Source organism: Odontesthes bonariensis, chromosome 20 (assembly GCF_027942865.1).
Source record: "Odontesthes bonariensis isolate fOdoBon6 chromosome 20, fOdoBon6.hap1, whole genome shotgun sequence".
Taxonomy (NCBI): Eukaryota; Metazoa; Chordata; class Actinopteri; order Atheriniformes; family Atherinopsidae; genus Odontesthes; species Odontesthes bonariensis.
In genome coordinates, this window is record NC_134525.1 from 8783278 (window position 1) to 8805375 (window position 22098).

The 22098-nt window shown below is 42.4% G+C and overlaps 2 protein-coding genes across 3 annotated transcripts; both read left to right on the forward strand.

The window, feature by feature from the left end:
* The first annotated feature begins 1018 nt into the window (after positions 1 to 1018).
* anxa13 (annexin A13) lies at positions 1019 to 8266 on the forward strand. 2 transcript variants are annotated; one of them, XM_075452474.1, is made up of 11 exons: positions 1019 to 1181; positions 2205 to 2280; positions 2372 to 2466; positions 2567 to 2734; positions 2842 to 2875; positions 4267 to 4346; positions 4573 to 4641; positions 4734 to 4835; positions 6404 to 6479; positions 6556 to 6668; positions 7124 to 8266. In XM_075452474.1, the coding sequence occupies exons 1-11, from the start codon at positions 1167 to 1169 to the stop codon at positions 7241 to 7243; spliced, it is 948 nt and encodes a 315-aa protein (XP_075308589.1). In that variant the 5' UTR covers positions 1019 to 1166; the 3' UTR covers positions 7244 to 8266. The 2 variants fall into 2 exon arrangements, with proteins under 2 accessions (XP_075308589.1, XP_075308588.1); XM_075452473.1 differs by having other exon boundaries at positions 1020 to 1181; positions 2564 to 2734.
* Positions 8267 to 9713: 1447 nt separating this feature from the next.
* On the forward strand, positions 9714 to 21834 carry LOC142369869 (uncharacterized). The gene is made up of 5 exons (XM_075452276.1): positions 9714 to 9862; positions 14994 to 15210; positions 15982 to 16194; positions 16291 to 16497; positions 19058 to 21834. The coding sequence occupies exons 2-5, from the start codon at positions 15003 to 15005 to the stop codon at positions 19435 to 19437; spliced, it is 1008 nt and encodes a 335-aa protein (XP_075308391.1). The 5' UTR covers positions 9714 to 9862; positions 14994 to 15002; the 3' UTR covers positions 19438 to 21834.
* The last annotated feature ends 264 nt before the right edge of the window (positions 21835 to 22098 follow it).

Consider the following 22098-nt stretch of genomic DNA (forward strand, 5'->3'; position numbering starts at 1 on the left):
GGTTAGCCTGATAATAAGACGGAGCGAGCTAACGGGTGGAGGCAGAACCGAATGTTTTCATGTGTGTGCCATCTGTTTACACTCTGGCCTCATAATAGTCATATCATTGCAGTAATTTCACTGTTTAAGGTGAGCTGTTTGGTTAAAAAAACCTGGCACACAGTGCTGAGCTGCATCTCAAATTAAAGGGATAGTTCGCCTCTTTTGACATGAAGCTGTATGACATCCCATACTAGCAAAAATCATTTATTGAATTTTCTTACCCCCTGCTGCGTCCTGTGAGCCGAGTTCCAGCCGAGTTTTGGCGTTGATGAAGGTAGTCCGGCTACCTATTGTGAGGTCTGACTTTTTCCTCGACAACGATTTTATGATACAAATGTATTACTCTTCTGAACGCATATTGTTTTGAGAAGCAAAACGCTTTATTTTTTTAAGCCACAGCCAACTAGCCGGACTACTTTCGTCAACGCCAAAAACAAGGCCGGAACTCGACTCACAGGACGCAGCGGGGGGTAAGAAAATGTTCATAAATGATATTGCTATTATGGGACGTCATACAGCTTCATGTCAAAAGAGGCGAACTATCCCTTTAATACTCAGGTTCCCAGCTCTCTAGACCAGGGGTCTGGAACCAGTCTGCCCATTCTCCTCTGACCTCTCACATCAACAAGGCATTTTCACTGTCTTTGACATATTTATAGAATATTTATAGAACGTATGCATAAATCTATGCACTAATTATATGAAAGAGATAAATGTAAGTCAGACAATTTTAGTTTAAATTCAGATTCTTTATTTTTTTAAGGCGTAATGCAGTGGGTTGATGCCCCCCCCCCCCTCGTTCCGACGTCTACGCGCTTTATAATCCCATTTGTAACATTTACTTTTTTATAATTCTTATTTTGAAAAAGAAGGAGAGCAACCAGCTGGTGAAACAGCCACGAAGCTTTGGCTAATCTTTTGATTCGTGTCCCGGGACAACGAAGCTCGCGTGCGTGAGTGACCACTGCTGCAAACGGTTAACGGTCCGCCGTGACGTCACGCCCCCGCTGCTACTCCTCCGCGGGCCGCACACTGATCGGGGAGAGGACGAATATATATCCACCAAATCCACCAACAACTTCCACGATCGGATCTCCCGGTGCCGCCGAATAAACATCACAAACATGGGCAACTGTCAAGTAGGTGTCGTTTTTTCTTCACCGTCGCCGAAAACACGCGTTTCCTTCGTTTCTTCTTCTTTTGAGTTAAATCTCTACAGTAATCAGTTCGGTGTTTGCTCACAGCAGGCGGTGACACGTCTCAAACTCAACGTCGCTTCTTATGTCACGATCCACACAATCGTCGGGATTTTGTTAAGGAAACTTATTCTCAGGCGATGTAAATGTACTGTTTTGTTTTTTTTAAAATATGTCGCTAAAAGTGTTTGCCGTGACCGTTATTATGGATTAAAGTATTGCGACCACGCTGAGTGACTAAGAGTTTTTCGTTCAGGCTTATAATAAGCGGTGTGTCTTTAACTATTAAACGGTTAACACGCTGTGAATGACACCGTGTGACAGGCGCCTTGTCCGGGTTTACGCGGACCAGAGGGCCCCTCCTCTGCGGACTCCATCACAGCTCCGTTAGACGGGTTACATGAATGAGCCTGGATGTAGTTCAGAGGGAAGGTTTTTTTTTTTTACCATTAAGTCCGTCTTTTTAACACCCATCTCTTATTGTTTTCACTTTGAATACAACTACCACCAGCTTTTATGTCTCATGCCATCAGTTGTAGTGGTAAAATGTGAAGAAAATGTCAGAAAATGACAGACCAAACTGGATTGACTGCACAGAGTAGGCCAATCTGCTCAGGTTAAAGCTCTCGGAGAAGAGTCGGCACTGCGTTCACCTTATTATGGGAAGGAAAAGTGAAACCAGTCTTTGCAGCTGGACAAAATGTCCTTTAAAAATGCCCCATCAGACCTCTTTTTGGTCTCTGGACTGCACTTTGGTAGCTGCTGGCATTCTTGTGGCCCCCATGAAGTTTGTTTAAAGACTTTTGACCCTGAATTCCTCAACCAAAGCCTCATATCATCCCCTCCCCCACCCGCCAGCTGCTCCTACACACCGCCATGAATCCCCGGTTAAACAATAATTACCTTGATATCATTATTGTGTGTTGCGTAACCCTTAAAATGCCCAATCTTTTTTTCTTCCCGTAGCCCACAGTGTATCCCTATGAGGACTTTGATGTGGTAGCCGACATCAAGGCCATCCGCAAAGCCTGCAAAGGGCTCGGTAGGTTGAAGACAGTATCAGTTATTGTCTTTAATTCTTGTTTTCCGTGAACTTGATGAAAGCGTCTGCTTTATTTGCGTCTTCTTTTCAGGAACCGATGAGCAGGCCATCATTGACATCTTGGCAAACCGCAGCTCTGCTCAGCGTCAGGACATCAAACAGGCCTATTTTGACAAGTACGATGACGTGAGTGCCATTCGCCGCTGTTCTTTACGAGAGAATCGCACTCCGTGTCTCTGCTTCCTCCCGTCTGTAAGAGTTAAACCTCATCTGTCTGCGGCAGGAGTTGGTGGATGTGTTGAAGAGTGAGCTGTCGGGGAGCTTTGAGAAGGCCATCCTCGCCATGTTGGACCCGCCCGTCATCTACGCCGTGAAGGAGCTCAGGAAGGCCATGAAGGGAGCCGGGACGGATGAGGATGTCCTGGTGGAGATCCTCTGCACTTCCACCAACGCCGTAAGCTGCAAATGATACGCTTTTAGCAACGGTTAGCGTGCTATTACAGTCCAGAGATCTGAGCAGTGTGATGGAGAAACTTCTAACTTTCCTTTTACTGTCAACAGGACGTTGCCATGTTCAAGGAATGCTACTTCCAGGGTAAGTAGTTCATTTTTACTCACAGATGGTAAAATGAAGCTTTTTTAACCTCTCACCCACTAAGTTACTGCAAAACAGCCTTTCCCGTCACTGTATTGTGAACTCTAGAGGAAATTACAAAGGCTGACTCATTTCGGCTGACATACACTTCACACAGCCCTATTTCTGTCGCTAATACCACTTAATGAAGGGTCACGCTTTGTTTAGTCAAGGCCCATCCTGCTGTAACTTCCCCCTCACAATGACACCAGCGCTGACAGCCGACTATGTTTGCCAACTTCTCCTTTAGGGTTCCAACGCTCTGTGACGTTTTAGCTTCTGAAATCTTCATTTTACCAAAGCAAACTCCTCTTGTGCTCATCCTGAGATTGTACGTGGACAGAATGTCCACTGTAAACATGATTACTTTAGGAAAACCTAAAGTAATTATGTTTACAGTTAAAGTAGAATTTACAGAGACTGGGACAAAGATTGGAGACTGATTGGTATGTTTGAGGATTTTTGGCACCGGCTCCGTGCTAATTAGCTTAAGAAACTTAGCTAGCTTGTTGGTTTTCATATCTCTCGTTCTTTGTTAAAGTGAGTAATCGGGCTTGTTTGGTTTATTAGGTTGTTTTATGCTGATTTTATTAGCCTCTTGGCTGGTTATCTGCATTCTGCTGGGCATGGCATAAAGCTTGCCACTTTGTCATGAAATGTATGCATGCACTCATGTTTTGTAAGAACAACTGATAGTTCACCTCAGGCATACTTCATCTTATTATTATTATTATTATTATTATTATTATTATTATAAATAATGCTTTGTTAATGCTTATAAAGCATTAATAATGCTTTGTTAATACTTATAAAGCATTAATAATGCTTTGTTAATGCTTTATTATGTTGTTTGGGCTCAGAATTAGCGTTTTTAGCTGCATTCATTAAGGGGATCGTGTGTGGGGACCTGAGTTTAAGCAGTAAACAGACTTGGTGCACCTACACAGATTTGGGCCAGTGTACCTGGGCTGATTAAGAGGTGTAATTCACATCATGCATTCAACCAAGTTGTTTTACCCACTTTGTGTCCAGCCTGGAAATTGCTGTTTTTCTGTGGTTCTCAGTGGGTTAGTCCCTCCTTGTCATTTACCACAGTGTTTGTGTACAAAAGCCAGTTCACTTTACAGTAAACTTTGCCTCTTAGTTTGAGTTGTGGGATTGTCGTGTCTGGTTTGCTTGCTGCTCAGATGTGCATCTGCATACACTGAGCTGCGTTCTCAGAGGGAAAGAGGTCAGAGTGGGGAAAAATGCAGGATAAATATTAACTTAAGACTTGTGAAAGAGTAGAATTCAAAACAGAATAACAAACTTCTACCAGCTGCCTTGTGATTTGCTTGGTTTCTACCTTTCAGTGCATGAACGTGATCTGGAAGCAGATATCGAGGGAGATACGAGCGGGGAGGTCAGAAACCTTCTCATGGCTCTTTTGCAGGTAAGCAGCCTGGAGTTTTCTACTCCACTCGTGTAACTGAATTCCTCCCATCTGTCCCCGCACTGAAATGGAGCTCACTCTCCCTGGGCCCAGTCCTGCCCTTTAGACGCACACACACACATGCTGGCCACTGTCCAGACAACCTCTCATCAGTAAAATGGAGGTCAGATAAGGTTGCTCGAGTCAGACAGAAAGGCCTCACTGCTTAGATCCTCTTTTTTTCCAGGGCAACAGAGATGAAAGTTACGACGTGGACGAGGATCTGGCTGAACAGGATGCCACTGCCCTGTTTGAGGTAAACATTTCAGTTTTAGAGTCATCGTAATGAATGAACTGTGAGGCTATTATGAACCCTGAGCAGCACTAATATTTGCTCCTCTCATGCAGGCTGGTGAGGGTTGCTTTGGGACGGATGAATCCACCTTCACCCACATCCTGGCCACTAGAAATTACCTGCAGCTCCAGGACACCTTCAAGATATACGAGCAGGTATTTGTCATCAGTTTACCCCACATCTCGTTTTTCAGTTAGTTGTTACTAGGGCTGGGCAACGATTCAAATTTTTAATCTAATTAATCACATGATTTCCCTGATTAATCTTTAGGTAGAAGTAAAATAAAGCTGATATTGTCTTGTGATATTTGAGTAATCGGGTGTTTCAAGTGACAGCATCGCATTTGTACGCAAAATCCAAAAATTGATTCAAAAGTAGGGTATAGCTTTTAGCATTTAGTTTTATTTTAAATGTGCTGCCATATGAATGACAGTGCCATAACATTTGTTGTGCAAACACACTTTTAACATCAGCATCTTTCTGTAGTTTTTATGTAGAAGCCTCGCTCCACTGTCTGTTTCCTTGAATGACTTGCTGCTATCAGTTGTGTGTTTTGCCTTTAAGTGATATTTTAGACTGGAACTACTACGCTGAGAAGACGATTCAACTTGGCAGTGTTTACAGATGACTTTGGTTCTGTCGACTCCGCCGTCTGGAAGAACTTTAAAATGAAAATGGCCGAGTAAAAGTTCCGTACCCTTCTCCATGTTTGGTGGATCCGCCGATTACTTTCTTTTCCTGTTCCGCAGCAGACAGCAACAGACTTTTACAAAATAAAAGCCTGTGAGCAACAGACTTGTAGAATAATTAAATAAATAATAAAACGGGTGGTTTGTGGCGTAGTGGGTTGAGCAGGCGCCCCATGTAGAAGAGGCTATAGTCCTCACTGCAGCTGGCCCCGGTTCGAGTCCCGGATCGGACGGCCCTGTGCTGCGTGTTGTTCCCCCTCTCTCTGCCTCCTGCTTCCTGTCTCTCTGAACTTTCCATTAACCTTGTAGCACACAAGCATATGAATAATCATTGAAAAAAATCATTTTGGCTCTGCTTGCATCTTTTTGGGTGGGAATAAACCAATATTTTTGGAATTTTTGGAATTGGGCTATTTTTGATCATTTTAGGCAATGTTGCATATTTACAACTGTGGGCTTTCCTGATTAATTTTATTCACAAAACCAAGTCATTCTCTGCAGATCGTTTGGCAAAAAAGGTATAGTGAAAGGTGGACAAAGCAGACCACACCAAACGAGACCAGAACGAACTAGAACAGACCACCGCAAAGCAAAAGTCTAATTCACTGACCCAAGAAAATGATTGCGGTGACAACTGTCGGCACATAAAATGTGATGTAAAAAAATATTACACATGAATGTAAATAATCTATGTAAATTTAAAAAATCAAATAATGTAATGTAAATAAAAATGTAATGTAAATAAATAATGTAAATAAATAAAAAGCTTGTTGCATATCTGCAACTGTGGGTGCTACAAGGTTAAAGGCACAAAAGCCCTCAAAATTTTTTTTTATTTTTAATTTAAAAATTCTTTTTTTTTTTTTAAATAAAATATACGTTAATACGCGATAAAATATTTATCGGCGTTAAATAATTAATGCGTTAATGCGATAATAACGAGTTAACTTGCCCAGCCCTAGTTGTTACTTTACCCACTGAAACCGATGAACACAACTCTAGGATACTGAGACTCCGTTACTTTCTCTCCGTAGCTTTCTGGAACTGAAATCTTGGACGCCATTGATAACGAAACGTCTGGAACACTGAAGAAATGCTACATTGCTCTCGGTGAGTAGGGAAGTGGAAATACGAGTTGCATAAATTGCACTGGAACCTACTGAAGACCTTTTCTTCCCCCCCGCAGTGAGAGTTGCTAAGAACCCTCAGCTCTACTTTGCCAGGCGACTGCATAAAGCAATGAAAGGCGCAGGCACCGACGAGGACACTCTGATTCGCATCATCGTGTGCCGTTCAGAGGTAATTGTAATAAAGATTAATGGGTGGAGCCAAAGACTGAAAGTAGCAGACAAATCTAGCATTGGAGGGGCCTTAACAGCACACTCAGCAGCACGTTTACATGCTCACAGGCCAAGATAAATAAGGCTCAACACTTTACTAAGGCCAAGGCTTCTTAATCTGTGCACCAGTTATTATTTAAATGCATTTAAAAAGGCGTCTGTGAGTATTTGCTATTAGTTTGAAGATCCAGTGAAGTAAAAAAAAACATAATCAGAAGCCGTCTTAGATCTTTGTAAAGCCCACAGACAGACTTAAAGACTCCCCAATAGCTTTGATTTATGAAATAAAAACCACAAAATATGATGGAAAATGTTCTTTCCACTCTACAATTCGACAAATTCAGGGCCTGTCAACTTACATTTACTGATATATCTGCATATAAAGAGCTTTTCTTTCTGCTTCCGTGGCAACAGTACGATTTGGAGACCATCAAAGACATGTACCTGGAGAAGTACGACGTGTCACTGAAGGACGCCCTGCGGGACGAGTGCAGCGGCGATTTCAAACGTCTCCTGGTTGCCATCTGCCACTGAGAGCTGGAGAGGTTTCCCGTCTAACAAACTAACTAAAGTCAGCCTCTGTAGGACATTAAGTCGGGAGCAGGAGGGTGTTGAGGTAATGGGATTATTTACATGTCCAAAGTAAACGTCCGCGAATGTTCGTGGCTCTTTCTAATTCCTATTTATTCACAGTCAGTGTGTGGAACTCGCATCTTTTACTGCCCATTTGTCTCAATTTTGTAGCTCCAGTTGTTCTTACCAGTGTTTATTAGATGGTAAGTGTCTTTAATGTAAGGAAGCACCAAGATTTCTGTGTTTCCAACGTAAACAGGAGCCAGCTGAAATCACGCCATTACCAAGGAAAGCAACATTTTAGCCTCAGCTTGTTCCCCTGCTGCGTGTACTCATCTAAGTTTAATTTTTCCACCTTTGCAGAAGAATTTTACTGTTAAATCAAATAATTCCCAGCAGCTTTTTCACCCTCCATGCCCCAAACAATGGTTATACTTCACTGCTCTCACGACTAATTAAAATCACTCCATATGGCTCTGAAAATGTGCTTTGACATGAAGAAATGTGAACGTTTGTTTTGATGGACTATCAGCGGGACTCATGAAGGATACGCCATGTTATTACGGAGCTGAAAACAAATATATCTATTTACAATATGTTGTTTTTGTTGTTTTTTTTATCCTGTGCAACTACAATAACTTGACAAATCCAAGTACACGTCACTTTGTTATAAACGTGTTTTGTAATCCATGACTAACAAAGAACAGAATTAATATATAGCATGATAGAGTTGGCGGTTTTTAGGGAGCCCAGAGGCTACAGGGGAAAGGAAACCTGATAACAACAGCGTCCATGTTAGCTGAGCATTTAACATCTGGAGACCCTGATGTGACTCTTATTTGTCTCTTTATGGCAGCTTAGATTCGTCTGTAATCACCACAAGTTCAGCACATGAGATCATCACAACGTTGACGTCAGTTGTTTGCCTCTTTGTAGCCAAAGAATTTTAATCCAACTACTAATAAAGTCTACAGTAACACCTCAGATTTCTGGTTTTATTTCATCTGATCACACCTATATATCGATGGACGGTGGAATGAAGCTTCTGTGGAGACTTTTTACTACCACAGGGCAGGTTAATAGGGTTTCCATGACTACCCTATCGAACACCCAGCAGCTGTCAACTGCATATCAATCCAATACTTCACTTTCTGTGGCGGGACACGCCCCCTACAAATCCATCTGTGCTGTTTTGCTGCTTTCTAGTACACTAAAAATACTCAAATTTTAAACTTAAATGTTGAAGTAGGAGCACGTTGACAAATCAGTGGGGTGGCTGATAAGTTTACAGAATATATACTGCAGAAATAGTTAATTATAGGTAAATTATCTATGTGGTACCTTGTCTATCATGCTTCCATCACTGTCACCCATTCCTCACTGTCTTGTTCTATTACATGTTTATACACAAATGTGAATAAATAACCTGAAATACAAGTTAAAGACTGTCTCTTCTTTCTTTTTTTTTACTGCAAATAGCAAAGAATGGATTCTAGACGGAGGTCATTATGAAGAGTGACCGACATATTCACACCATATACTCGGAACTTTATGATATTTGCTATATTGTGTGCACTAAAAGTGAAGCAAGGATGTTACAGCTGCTAAAATCAGGGGGAAAAAATGCTAAGTTCTTGACCCATTAAATTCTTTATTTGCTTCCAAGCAGCCAGACTATCTTATAATCTTTTAAAGTGGTGTTGAGCAATAGTTCTCCAGGCTGAGTGAAGATCTCTCAAAGTTTTTCTTCTGACATTTGCAGCTTTTTAGCGAATTTTCAGTCAAGTTTTGGTACTTGGTTTGTTGCTTTGAGATCCTAACCCAGGGAATGAACAAGTGTTGTCAACGCATTACAGACAACTTAGCAAAGAAGCCATTTTAAATGTTATCTTTAGGTGTTTTGGGACGAAAAAGATGCCAAAGACAGACATGGAACAGTATTTTTTCCCCCAACAAGGTGATTCTCAAAAAAAAAAAAAGATTTGTATATAGCGAATGTTTGTTCACTATTTTTATTTTTATTTTATATTTATTTATTTATTTTATATTTATTTTATTCTATTCTATTTGCTTGTTCTTACTTTAATTGTTTTCATATATTTTAGTGTAGGCCTATGCTGCTGCAACAAAACAATTTCCCAAATTGGGATGAATAAAGTATTTATCTATCTATTTAGGAGCTGAAAACTTGGCGTATCTCACATAACAAATAAAGTATTGGAGGAAATAGACAAAAGGAGGATAAAAGAAGCAGATAAAAAGTATCTGAAAGTGATGTCCGTAAGAAAGAGGAAATAATCCAGCAAAGACCTGACACAGGAGCTGAGAGATGCATCTGGACCTTCTGGCTCTGGGTGTACCTCGGCTTTCCGACTTCCTGTGGAGCCGTATCCCTGCGCCGCGTGGCCCCGCCCCTCTCCCAGGCATGCCTGCTGCGGTCTGGTCTGGCATTTTTCTGCTGCTCTCTGTTTATATTCTGGATAAACGGGGCGTTTCACACGCACTGAGATCTCAGCTCACAGCGGGACAAGCACGGGAACATTAGAAACCCCGCGTAAAAACCTCTGGACTCACTTGGAGGTACGTTGTCATGTGTTTCACTGGCTTTGTTAGTCCTTTTCCCATCTTTTGGCTGGTAATTAGTCATTAGCATCCATCTTGGTTGTAGCTAATTAAAACCACAGCAGGAAAAGATGCTTAGTCCGTTGCCTTCGTGTCATTATACCTTTTATAATGTTTTATCTAGGTCTATAACTTCTGTCATGCAAAATATTCCCTTTTGAAATAATGTATCTCTCACTGCAATGTTGCTGAGAAAATATTTAAGGGTAAAGATAACAGGCCTGTAGACTTAAATGTGGTCATATTACCTTGTAAAATATTATAAAAAGCCGTCTTCAGACCCTGGCAGGTCATTTCCGTGACAGTAACAGGCATTTTTAGTGCGTTTAGTTATTCTTTTTGTCAGATTAATAACTGCAGTACTTCCTCATGTTTGGGTGCTGCAGTATGCTTACCTGAAAAATCAGCTGTCATAATACAACTTTTCACCTTTAAAACTGAAGTGAAACAGTGATGTTCTTCTGTAAACACGGGCTGTTTACAGTCTGATAAGCGCACCACGTCTCTGTAGACTGCAGCCAGAAGACAAACATTAATAACTGAAACCTGGCTCATAATGATTTCATGCTTTCATGCAGATCTGGCCTGAAGGACTGCTGTAAAGCACTGACAAATGAGTTAATTTGTCACTTTATTCGGTGGAGATTAATCCCCGCGAAGAGGACTCTAAAACCTGTGGAAAAAACACTTGTATAATGGGCAAGATTTCAGATTTTTCATCGAGAATATTCAACTGCATAATGGGACACGTAGGCTTTACTGTCTCTGCAGCTCAAGGATCTGGGAAGTCAGGATATCTTGGCATCTTCTTTGATTTAAGGCTCAAATACAAGAAAAACAGCATCGCATTTCTCACGCAATATCCCATTAATAACCATTTCTCTGTCTACATCTCCATTTTATATAAGCCTCTTAGCCCTCCATGTTTTTTGTTTTTAAACTCATAATTTAGTGATGCTAAATCATTATTTCTTGATATTTTCTTTCGTAACTTGCCACTGACTTCTTGTTCCCATCAGAGTTTGTCAGCTTTTAACGTGAAGTCGAGCACGCGCGTCCAACTCTTGTAAATTAGCGGGTGTTGCTTCGCCACACGCTGCAGTCGCTGATTATTGGTCCCATAAAACCTGTTCAGCTGCAGAAACAGCAGTTTGTGAGGAAGTCGAGCCACACTTCAAACATCACCCAGAAGCCGGTGAGCACTCAGTTTGTGATCCGAGTGCGGATGGAGGGATTTTGTTCTTCTTAAAACAGCTGCATACTGACACCTTTCTGACACATCCCTGAGATCTTTTGGCCAATATCACGAGTGATGAAAGGGAATCCATCCTGAATGACACGTACAGTAGATGTTCAAAGCAAATGATGAACGCAGGAGGACAAAGTGGAGACAGTAAAATGTGTAGAGAGACGAAAAGCACGACTACGGAAAACTCTGAAGCTGTATTTATGAAGAAGCATGGTCTCCTGTTCATGAATCATTCACTATATTCTAGTAAATATTTAAAACCATCATATCTGCAACTTGTGTGGCTCTGCATTGATAAATGATTAGCTCTCTATTTGATGAGTAGATTAAGTGCAAAGGTGATATAAATGCTCACTACAGCTGTTAAAGGGATAGTTCGCCTCTTTTGACATGAAGCTGTATGACATCCCATATTAGCAATATCATTTATGAACATTTTCTCACCCCCTGCTGCATCCTGTGAGCATAGTTCCAGCCTCGTTTTGGCGCTGACGAAAGTAGTAAACACTACGTGCTGTGTAGACCGTGCAGACCGAAGTGCAGACCGAGCAGTCCCCTGCTTCCGAGCAGCAAACACCGTAACAGGTGCGGCTATCGGCAGGCGGCAGCACGCAGTGATACGAAGGGAGAGAAAATAGCGCCAAGCGATTGTGAGGTCTGACTTTTTCCTGGAGAACGATTTTGTGATGCAAATGTATTACTCTTTTGAACGTATATTGTTTTGAGAAGCAAAACGCTTTATTTTTTACACCCCAGCCAACTAGCCGGACTACCTTCGTTAACGCCAAAACGAGGCTGGAACTCGGCTCACAGGACGCAGCAGGGGGTAAGAAAATGTTCATAAATGATATTGCTAATATGGGATGTCATACAGCTTCATGTCAAAAGAGGCGAACTATCCCTTCAAACAAAGTGGATGCATTCTTTGTTGATCATTAATCATGGATCATGAGGTTGATGACGTCACGAAAAGCCATTCGTCAGCCCAGTTAATGAATTATTATGAAGATTAGAATACCTGAGTCTTTGTATTAATCAGTGTGTTGTTCTTATATTTAGATGTGAGCGAGTTGCTCATAACACATGAGATATTACATGCATTAACTAGTGCAGAAATTCTTACTTAACCAGACCCAGGACTGATTTAGAGGTCTTACAAAACCTTACAATCTTCTGTTTTAAAGGACTAGAACGTCTTCACCCGGGCCATAAACTCCAAGTGTTTTCATCTCTTCAACAACATGCATCATTATTCGAATTTAGGAGCGTGTGCTCATGTTCAAACAGCGCAGATGTAGAAAGGAGCACGTAAACATTTATTCATTTCACCGAAAGAAAGAAGAAAAAGTTTAAAAATAGTTGGACAAACTTTGTTAAACGTCATGATCTCAACATGGAGACGGATTAAAACTAAAGTTATGAGCTCCATTCAGAAGCTTAAAGGCGGGGTAGGGGATCTTTTTCTGGAACATTTTTTTACATATTGCTTGAAATACTCTTCACACCTAGCCTGGGAATTCCCATGCTGCTTTGCGCTCGATTTCATTCTCACTGCAAAGTCAGCCTGGAAACCACCGCCCTTATTTTTGCTAGAGTTTGGGAACCAATCACAGAACGGGGGGGGGGGCAGCAAGACGATGACGACGTCTATGCGCTACACCGAAGCTTGTAGAGCGTTAATCCAACATGACAGCGGACACAACGTTACCGTTCAATGCAGCCTTAGAAAGTGTTTCGGAGTAGATTCACCCTAGGGTCATTTGAACCGTGACATCCAGCCAAGTAGCCCACCCGAAGTTTTTCCGATATTGGCTGAACATCAGCTGAGTTACCGAGTTATCCCGAATAGCTTAGTACAAGCGCTAACGGACCCTGGTCCGTATCTCCAAAATTACCACACTAAAATCACATGTCATGACACCAAACTTCTACAGTTGTACAAATATGGTCTGTACTCACCAAACGATGCATTTGGAAGTTTGTACATAGTCCAGGAGTTTATTATTATCATCAACACAAGCCTGATAGCTTTTCTGCTGCTAAAGCTTCGTTAACGTCACTTCTGGGAGCCGGGAGCTTCAAAGTAAGATGAGGGTTGATCTACTACTGTAGACAACAAAGCAAGGCTGGTCAATTTCTCCATTATTAAAATAAATTCACAACTCTACAACATAAAAATTCATGTAGAATATAGCATATAGGCCTACTTTGTTGTCAATTTAAGTAGCTTAGAGCGCAAGTTTACTTTTATTTTCCATTTTTTTCTTCTTCCTCGTCGAATTTCTGTCGTCATCTGGTATAAGTGATACAATTGGCTATGAATCGCGCGCAAAGCAGCATGGGAAGAACCTGACGTCATTTGATAGACATTCGTAGCGCCCAATAAACGGCTCTAGGCATTCGTAAACCACGCCTCAAATACGAGAAAATGCACACCTAGTTCCCAGACCACCATCTCATCGAGATTGTGGACGCGTCAGCCAGGCTACTTCACACCCCCATTGCAACCAATTAATTAAAAGTTTTGACACAAATATGAAAAGTTTTAGTGGCCTCTAGAACGTACAATCTAGGAAAAACTGCACTCTGCTCCTCCCTCCCCCTCCCCCTCCTTCCCCCTCCTTCCCCCTGTGCGCGTACCCTGTTCCGTGAACGAAGCTTGGCAGGAAGCTAAACTAGAGCCAGCTTGGCTAGCACCTAGCATTATTAAACGTATAGTTAGCATAAACTAAATACTAAATACGGCAACGATCGATGCTTGCTGTCAGAACAGCGCTCGTGCACCTTCGTGTGCTCGTGCGCGTTCATGTACTCTAGAGGCGTGCCTTTGGGGGGAAAGTGAAGAAAAGGGTTGGGACTTTTTACCTGTGTATTTTCAAAATGCAGCTTCGCTGGACTCAAAATCCAGGATCTCCTACCCCACCTTTAAGGAGTAGAAAGGTGTTGGAAAAATATCACGAGGTTATACTATAAGAAAAGAAGTGCCGTGTGCACAAATGTTTTACGGTTTGGGAAGATTAAGGGACTCTGAGCCTCATTGGCAGAATTTTCTTCACAAAAGTACAGATATTTGTGTTAAAATTGACCAGAGAAATAAGCGCAGATACCTGGAAATTCCACTTAAGCGCAGTAACAAAGTACGTGTGCTTTATTACTCCCAGCTTCTGCAACTCTGTCAACATATTAACGCTTTAGATTCTTATGGATATGATTGACTTGGATCCAAAACATTACTTATATGCTGTAAAAAGAGGTGGAGGGTGACTACAGATAGCTGTGACTTATATTCAATTCAGTTTTATTTATATAGCGCCAAATTCAACAAATGTCATCTCAAGGCACTTAAATAGTATAGTCCAATTCAAGCCAATTAGAATTCAATTTGTTGTAATCATAATTATTTTCAAAATAATCCAATTCATTCATATAGAGCCAATTCAAAAACAATTTCCTAGCTAAGGAAACCAACAGATTGCACCGAAAATTAACTGGAGATGCAACACTGAGGTCGTCTACATGAAGGGACTGAACAGACTGTTCTTATTAATGAAGCATGGGTCCTTCAATGTGTTCATCAAGATGCTGCAGATCCTGTGAGTCTGTTGTGAAGAGAGCAACCTGCCGTCTGTTGGAGCAGCAGCATCAGAGCCAGTGACTCAAACAAACTGATGAAGAAGGCTGGCTTTGGAGCTGATTGTGCATGATGGACAACACTGCATGCCCTCTTTATAAAGACAGGGATCAAGCCACAAAGTGTATTCAGCCATTTGTACCAGCAGCAATAACCTTGCTAATGATAAGGGGTGTGATTTAATTCAGTTCTGTGTATTCCGTGTCCAGGTTTGGAGGATGTCATCGGTGTGGCAGCAGGAGCCGTCAGGTTATTCCCCCTGCTTGGAGATCGACTCCAGCTCAGTGAGGACCAAAGACCGCCTTTGCTCTCCGCCTTGGCTGAAGCAGGAGCACGACGAGCTCCGCATCATGAAGTGGGAGAACTTCCAAACGGGAGCCTCGACAGATGCTGTTCAGGACAACACGCCCAGCAGCGCCATGTCTGGTGAGTGCTGCTGCGCAAAGGAACAAAATGAGCTGTTAAAAGCTTCTATAGTTTCAGTCTGTAAGCTAGTTTTAAAGGGATAGTTCGCCTCTTTTGACATGAAGCTGTATGACATCCCATATTAGCAATATCATTTATTTACTCAAAACAATATGCGTTCAAAAGACTAATACATTTGCATCACAAAATCGTTCATCCAGAAAAAGTCAGACCTCACATTCGCTTGGCGCTATTTTCTCTCCCTTCGTATCACTGCGTGCTGTGCAGACCGAGCAGTCCCCTGCTTCCGAGCAGTAAACACCGTAACAGGTGCGGTTGTCGGCAGGCGGCAGCACGCAGTGATAAGAAGGGAGAGAAAATAGCGCCAAGCAATTGTGAGGTCTGACTTTTTCTGGATGAACGATTTTGTGATGCAAATGTATTACTCTTTTGAACGCATATTGTTTTGAGAAGCAAAACGCTTTATTTTTTAAACCCCAGCCAACTAGCCGGACTACTTTCATCAACGCCAAAACGAGGCTGGAACTCGGCTCACAGGACGCAGCGGGGGGTAAGAAAATGTTCATAAACGATATTGCTAATATGGGATGTCATACAGCTTCATGTCAAAAGAGGCGAACTATCCCTTTAAAGAGCATGCAAGGTCCTAATTCAGATGTGGAGCGCCTGCATTAATTTGAGTTAAAGGTTTAATTGTGAGAGTCCTCTTCCTGTTTCCTGTCACCAATCATTCTTTTGTGGTTTGTCCCACTTGATGAAACTTGTTTCCAGCTGGCTCACATGTTGAGAGCCTGCCTCCGAGGGTGCTGCTGACCATCACCAAGCTGCAGTGCATGCTGGAGAGCAAACAGGAGCGCATCGCCGCTCTGGAGAGGCAGGTGGAGGACCTGATGCAGGACCGCAAGTTCCTGCGCAGCCAGATTGAAAACCTCACAACTAACCGCTCCATGGCAGCATTTGCTTCACCCAGTCCAATAACTGAAGGTCAGCGACTGAAATGAACTTGTGCAGAACGTTTGAAACGTACCTGATGTTGTTATTTACGTCAGTTGTGTGCTTTGTTTTATCGGCCATATACAGCTCCTAAAACGAGCAAGGTGCAGCATTCAGAAAACAAATCTCGAAAGAGAGAAAGGGCTTCTTCTTGCTCCTCCGCCAGCAGCAACAGCGGTTCTGAGGCGTCCGACTCTTCGGAAGTGTCAGCGGCCTCAAGCGAGCACAGACGGAAGAAGCACCACAAGGACAAGAAAAGATCCAGGAAAGGGAAGGACTACAGCAGGAAGAGAGGTAGTCAGACATTAGGAACTCGAGCAGGATTTGTTGTTCCATCAGTACCAGCTGGATGACAGATACATGACAGCATGTGGTGGTTGAGGAGCCTAATTGGTTTGGGGGAATTTAAGATAAACAAAAACCAACTAAAGTGAAGATGAGAGTCAATTACTGCAAGCAGCGGTGGGCCTTAAACTGGACCAGGGTATACAAAACACTGTCAGTCAGGACTGTTTAATGGAGGAATCAGGGACTCATACAACTTGGAGTTTTATCTGTGATAGCGTTGTTTCTGGATATAGATGTCTGTGTGGATGTGTCTGGTTTTATCTCCAGAACTCCCACCAAAGGTCTATCCGCTGTAGGGATAAGCTGCTCAGTCCCAGAGAATCCACATGATGGACTGCTGATTGGCCAACAGGGAAACAGAGCTAATAAAACCATAATTAAGGGGAATAATATTTTGCTCTTGGCACATTCTGTACGATCGCTTTCATAAATCATCTGAAGTTTCATCTAATTATATCATCAATTGATGGCAGCGGTTTGTCGTCCACTCAGCGGCTCGGAGCCGATGTGTAACATTCCCAGCTATCACTGCATCACATCACCAGGGAATTTATGCACATACTTCAGACAAGAATCGTCAATGAGTGGAAAACTGTCCACACGAGGGAGCATTTGCAACTTCTTAACACTCACTCACTCATCAGGTTGACTTTTGGCTGACACCTCCTCTGTTTTCATTGGATAATCTCTGGTTCTACACTTGTGTTCAGTCTTCAATAGTACCATCAGCAGGACTGGTGGTTGCAGCAGTAGGATGTCACCGTACCCTGTAGGGTAGTTCTAGGAGCTGTAATAGGAGCTGCAGTAGTTACATGGTTGGGGTGGCTGTAGCCTGATTAACATAGACTTTCAAATCTCTTCGAGATTCTGGTCTGACCAAGACCATAACGAATACGATTCGAAATGGCCTGGTCAACCCGCCTCCCTCGGGTTGCTACTGGTTGTGGCCAGAAAAGGGTGTGCCTAAGCTTAAGCCAATCACACCACTCTTTCCTCTGACGTATGATTTAGCTACCAGCGGGGCTAACTGGTAGATTAAACTCTTACCAAAGCCAGTAGGGAGCAAGGCGAAAACGTCTTTCCTGTCAAGAAATGATTCAAGGGCTGTTCTTTGCTCGATTTTTAACGAGAATCTCCCGTCGAACACTTTCATTACAGCATCTACAGCAGTGTCAAAAGCTTGACGCTGCTCCATGTTGATATTGAAAGAAGCGCTTCCGTGTACAATCCATGGGTTGAGTGGCAGTTCAACCACGTCACTACCTTGAACACGCCTCTACCCTGGGCCGTTGGCGCTGCTCAAAGTTGATTGCTTCCCGACAAAGTGGGTGGAGTTCCCATTTTTTCGGGAACTCGAATCCACCTGAATGAGCAGTTTGCCTGAGTAAGTGTAGCAGAGCCGAAGGTGTTGCGTCACTGTGAGGGCGGAGCCTGGGTAGGGTGGCTGTAGAATTAACACCATTTCAAGCATTGCTAGTTTTAAAAGGAACTACAAGATTTGGTGGAAGAGGTGTCAGAATCTGAAGGAATGGTAGTGAAAATGAACTTATCTAGTAAAGACCAATCAAAAAAGGGGACACATCGGCTGCCGTTCCCCTCGCCGTAGTCTCAAAACGTTAAAGGGATAGTTCGCCTCTTTTGACATGAAGCAGTGTGACATCCCATACTAGCAATATCGTTTATGAACATGTTCTTACCCCCTGCTGCGTCCTGTGAGCCGAGTTCCAGCCGAGTTTTGGTGTTGATGAAAGTAGTCCGGCTAGTTGGCTGGGGTCACAAAAATAAAAGCGCTATTTTCTCTCCCTTCGTATCACTGCACAGCACGCATTGATATCAACGATTTTGTGATGCAAATGTATTACTCTTTTGAACGCATATTGTTTTGAGAAGCAAAACGCTTTATTTTTTAAACCCCAGCCAACTAGCCGGACTACTTTAGTCAACGCCAAAACGAGGCTGGAACTCGGCTCACAGGACGCAGCAGGGGGTAAGAAAATGTTCATAAATGATATAGCTAGTATGGGATGTCATACAGCTTCATGTCAAAAGAGGCGAACTATCCCTTTAACCTGAAGAAAGAGCTTGTAATGAGCTTTTGTGAGCATGCAGACAGTTAAGTGCACGTTCTTCACAATCCAGTGCGCGGCAGGACTGTCCCTTTGCACACAGAGCAGAAATGCTTCCTTACAAAAATAGTTTTTGGCTTGATTGACGTGCTCAAACTCATTTAAGATGAACTGAGAGGAAGTGAAAAGCTGTTCTAAGGTCTAATCTAAATTTAAGAGAAAAAAACTAAACTAAAGAGGAGAGCGGACCATCCTGCGTTTCGTCGGGTCACAGTTTTAAAGCCAGCATACGTGGTGGTATGGGAGTGCACTGGTGGACATAGCATGGATAACTTACACAGCTGAGAAGGCCTTATTAATGCTGAGCAAGACGATATCAAGATAATGCATTAAATGCATTTAATTTCATTTGCTTAAGTGCTGTTCTTGCTTTCTAACAGCCACCGGTGTCCAGTACGTCATACATCGCTACAAACAAGTCTTATCTGCTTTCATCAAGAAGAAAAGCATGAGTGAAGCCTTCCGTCATCTCGGAATCGACCGGAACACAATCGCCAACACGGCTTCAATCGCCGAGCTCCATCTGGCCGGCAAAGACATGGTGCCTTTAGTGGGCTTGTTTCGCCAAGGGGAAGAGACTCTGGTCAGCTACGCCCAAAGGTGCACCTTGGTCATCGACAGCGATGCAGAGCTGTCCAGAAAAATCGACCAGATGAAAGCCAACGGCGAGCTTCTGCCCATCTCAGGGAAAAGGTCGAGACTGTTGCATTCTCACCTGCAGCCACTGGGGGGAGCTGCAGAAAGCATTTTAATAGGTTAACCTTGATTTAATTGCACTGAGAGGAGGTGGAACTTGATGCCTTTGATGAAAATTGTTCAGTTGTTTTTTCTGTCATTTGAAGCTGCTGGATTTTGAAGTTTTAAGGAGTGTTTTTGTTCAAACATGCTTTATGTCTCAAAGGGACCAGATCATTTAGTCTACAGTATTTTAGTATTCTCTGTACATGTTGAGGATGTATATTTAGTTCTGAATTGCTATAAAAAAGTTGTTTGTGGCTGCTTTTACTGATGGAGAGAACTTTTTAAATGTGTGTAGTAATAGAAAGAGCCACAAGATGGCAGTGCTCTCGTATTATGATTACATATCACTTCTCTTGTCATTTATTTCAAAATGGTGGATTGACAGTGTCCCTTTTTTCCAGCACTTGAGTTATGAGAGTTTTTAAAGGTGTTTACACTCTTTGTTCAAATCATTTTCACCCTTTTGTGATTCATATGTTTGTATTTAACAAACGTGTGTCCGTGTCCTTCGACCAGGAAACTGTGACGGGATACATGACGTTTAATATGTCACAACCACTTGAAATGACTTCAAAGTAAACATTGATCGCCCTGTCTGTCCTCTGTAAGCTGAAATGTGATTGATAACAAATGCTGTGCAGGCCAGTAGAGGTGTACAGCATGTTAGAGGGGTATTTTTAGTGCCTTGAGGAGCAGGCAGCACCAGTTGTGTGAGACATCCTTGGCTGATGGTAAGTGTCAGTACAGAGCGTTGCCATTGCCTTTCCTGCTGGTTGCTTTTCACACAGAGTGACAAATTACTTGTGCAAAACCATTATGGGGGCTACACCCGCGTTGTTTATCTTTGCACGGGACTCTGTCACTGTCACTTTGATTTGCAAGCTGGCTATCTGCTTATCTTTCACTCTCAAAGCCCGATCAGTCCACGCCCTCCTTGGCAAGCCCCCACTCTCCTCCGTTATGGACTCATTAAGTCATTTCTCATCACATATCAATCTCCGAGTTTCTCTTCTTGCCCCATTTTTTTTGTCCGATCCTTTCACTGAAAAGCTGGTCAAGAAGGTTGGAAACATTTCATGCCAATGTGACAGATCAAAAGTTCCTGCCAGCGCGCTCACAGCCAGAGGGGACAGGTGCATGCTGGTTAGCTCAGCAGCGCCAGTTGGAAAATGGAGGGTATATCTCATCCATTTCCCACCTTCTGAGGCATGCAAATGCCACTTCTACTTTTCTTGTCCACCACGAAATTTGACGGGGGGCACAGGAAGAAACGTAGTGAGATGGATCTTTGTTGCATGGAGCCCCATTTGGTCAGCACGTCTGTAAAAAAAAGGCTGAAAGTGCAGCTGCAAATACTCTGGCGTGGGGATGGTGAATTTGGTGCTAATGGCTCAGGGTGATGGAGCTCGGAGCTGATGGAGACTATGATTTGGGCCTAATCGAGCCTGAAGCATTCTTCCCTCCTCCCCAGCCCACTTGCGAGGCCAGCTGAGACTCCATTTTGTGCCTTTTCTGGCTGCAGGTGCCACGTCACTGCTGAGTATCTCAGTGCCCGATTGGTACAAATCTAAGCCCCGTCCACCTCCCGGTTGGTCTTGACCTTGAAAAAAAGAGCATCTGGAGGTTCTCACATAAAGTTGCCTGTAATAACCACCAATGTCTCAATATGTCTGAACTGGTGAGTTGTTTTTTGTTGCTGTATGATATATGTAGCAGACATTATGCAAAGGATTATAAGATTTGTTATGGACCACAATAGCCCAAACTGGTAAAAAATAGGTTTCAGAAGCTAATTAGAGTGAGATTATTGTTTGATATTGGCAAACAATGCTCAGCTTGTGTTGAGGCTTATTGATGAAAGAGGCTATTAACACGATATTTTATGCTTTTTAACTTGCAAGTAGGGACCTAATTTTTATCTTTTATCATGTCTTTAATTTTGACTTGTTTCCAATTTTAAAGCACCAGAAATTTCTTCTTTGTAGAAGTGGTTAAACATCGTTGTTCCTCTGTAACCAGACATTACCTGATATAACTGATGCCATTGGCTCACGCTGCAAAGATGAAATACGATCAGCAATACGATTAGCACAAAGTCAGCAAAATAACCTATATTTTGTATGGTTTTTTGTGCGTTTTCTGTGTAAACCTTCACACTCCTTTGTAAAATAAACTAATTTCAGGGGTGCCATCAGTGTAGATAGTACAACATTTGAATCTGAGATGGATGCAGAACTGGAAAATGGTGTTAAATATTATGAGTTAGGAGAGCACAAACACTTCAAATGTGTAAAGTTATTAGGTTATTGTACCTAAACACTTAATAAAGATCTGTTTTCTGGCAACATTATCAATTTAGTAACAATTTATTAATACTGATTACGAACTCTTCGATGAAATTTGCTTAGGAGTTCAGAAACTAGTAGTTAAATCTCTACCGATTCCTCATTTGTTCCCTTTTAATTACTTAAAATGTATTTTTGAGGGTTACTGGATTTTCTGTCATTAAGATGCAATAGTTGTTTCCCCCTGTGTAGGGTGGAGATGGACTGCTTAGCTCAGCAGAGAGATGGGGGACAAGCTAAGGGGACTGTTTCAGAATGCAGAAAAATCTTTATCTATTTCGGTTTAACAATAGGCGTTAAAATGGCAAGGCTAGCAGTCTCCTTCTGTCCTCAGT

Bases quoted from the DNA above. Each gene is read 5' to 3' on its own strand.
- anxa13 (XM_075452473.1), top strand. The intron at 4,642-4,733 runs GTAAACATTTCA...CCTCTCATGCAG, and splicing joins ATGCCACTGCCCTGTTTGAG to GCTGGTGAGGGTTGCTTTGG. The intron at 6,480-6,555 runs GTGAGTAGGGAA...TCCCCCCCGCAG, and splicing joins GAAATGCTACATTGCTCTCG to TGAGAGTTGCTAAGAACCCT.
- LOC142369869 (XM_075452276.1), top strand. From the start codon at position 15,003: ATGTCATCGGTGTGGCAGCAGGAGCCGTCAGGTTATTCCCCCTGCTTG. The intron at 15,211-15,981 runs GTGAGTGCTGCT...ACTTGTTTCCAG, and splicing joins GCCCAGCAGCGCCATGTCTG to CTGGCTCACATGTTGAGAGC. The intron at 16,195-16,290 runs GTCAGCGACTGA...GGCCATATACAG, and splicing joins ACCCAGTCCAATAACTGAAG to CTCCTAAAACGAGCAAGGTG.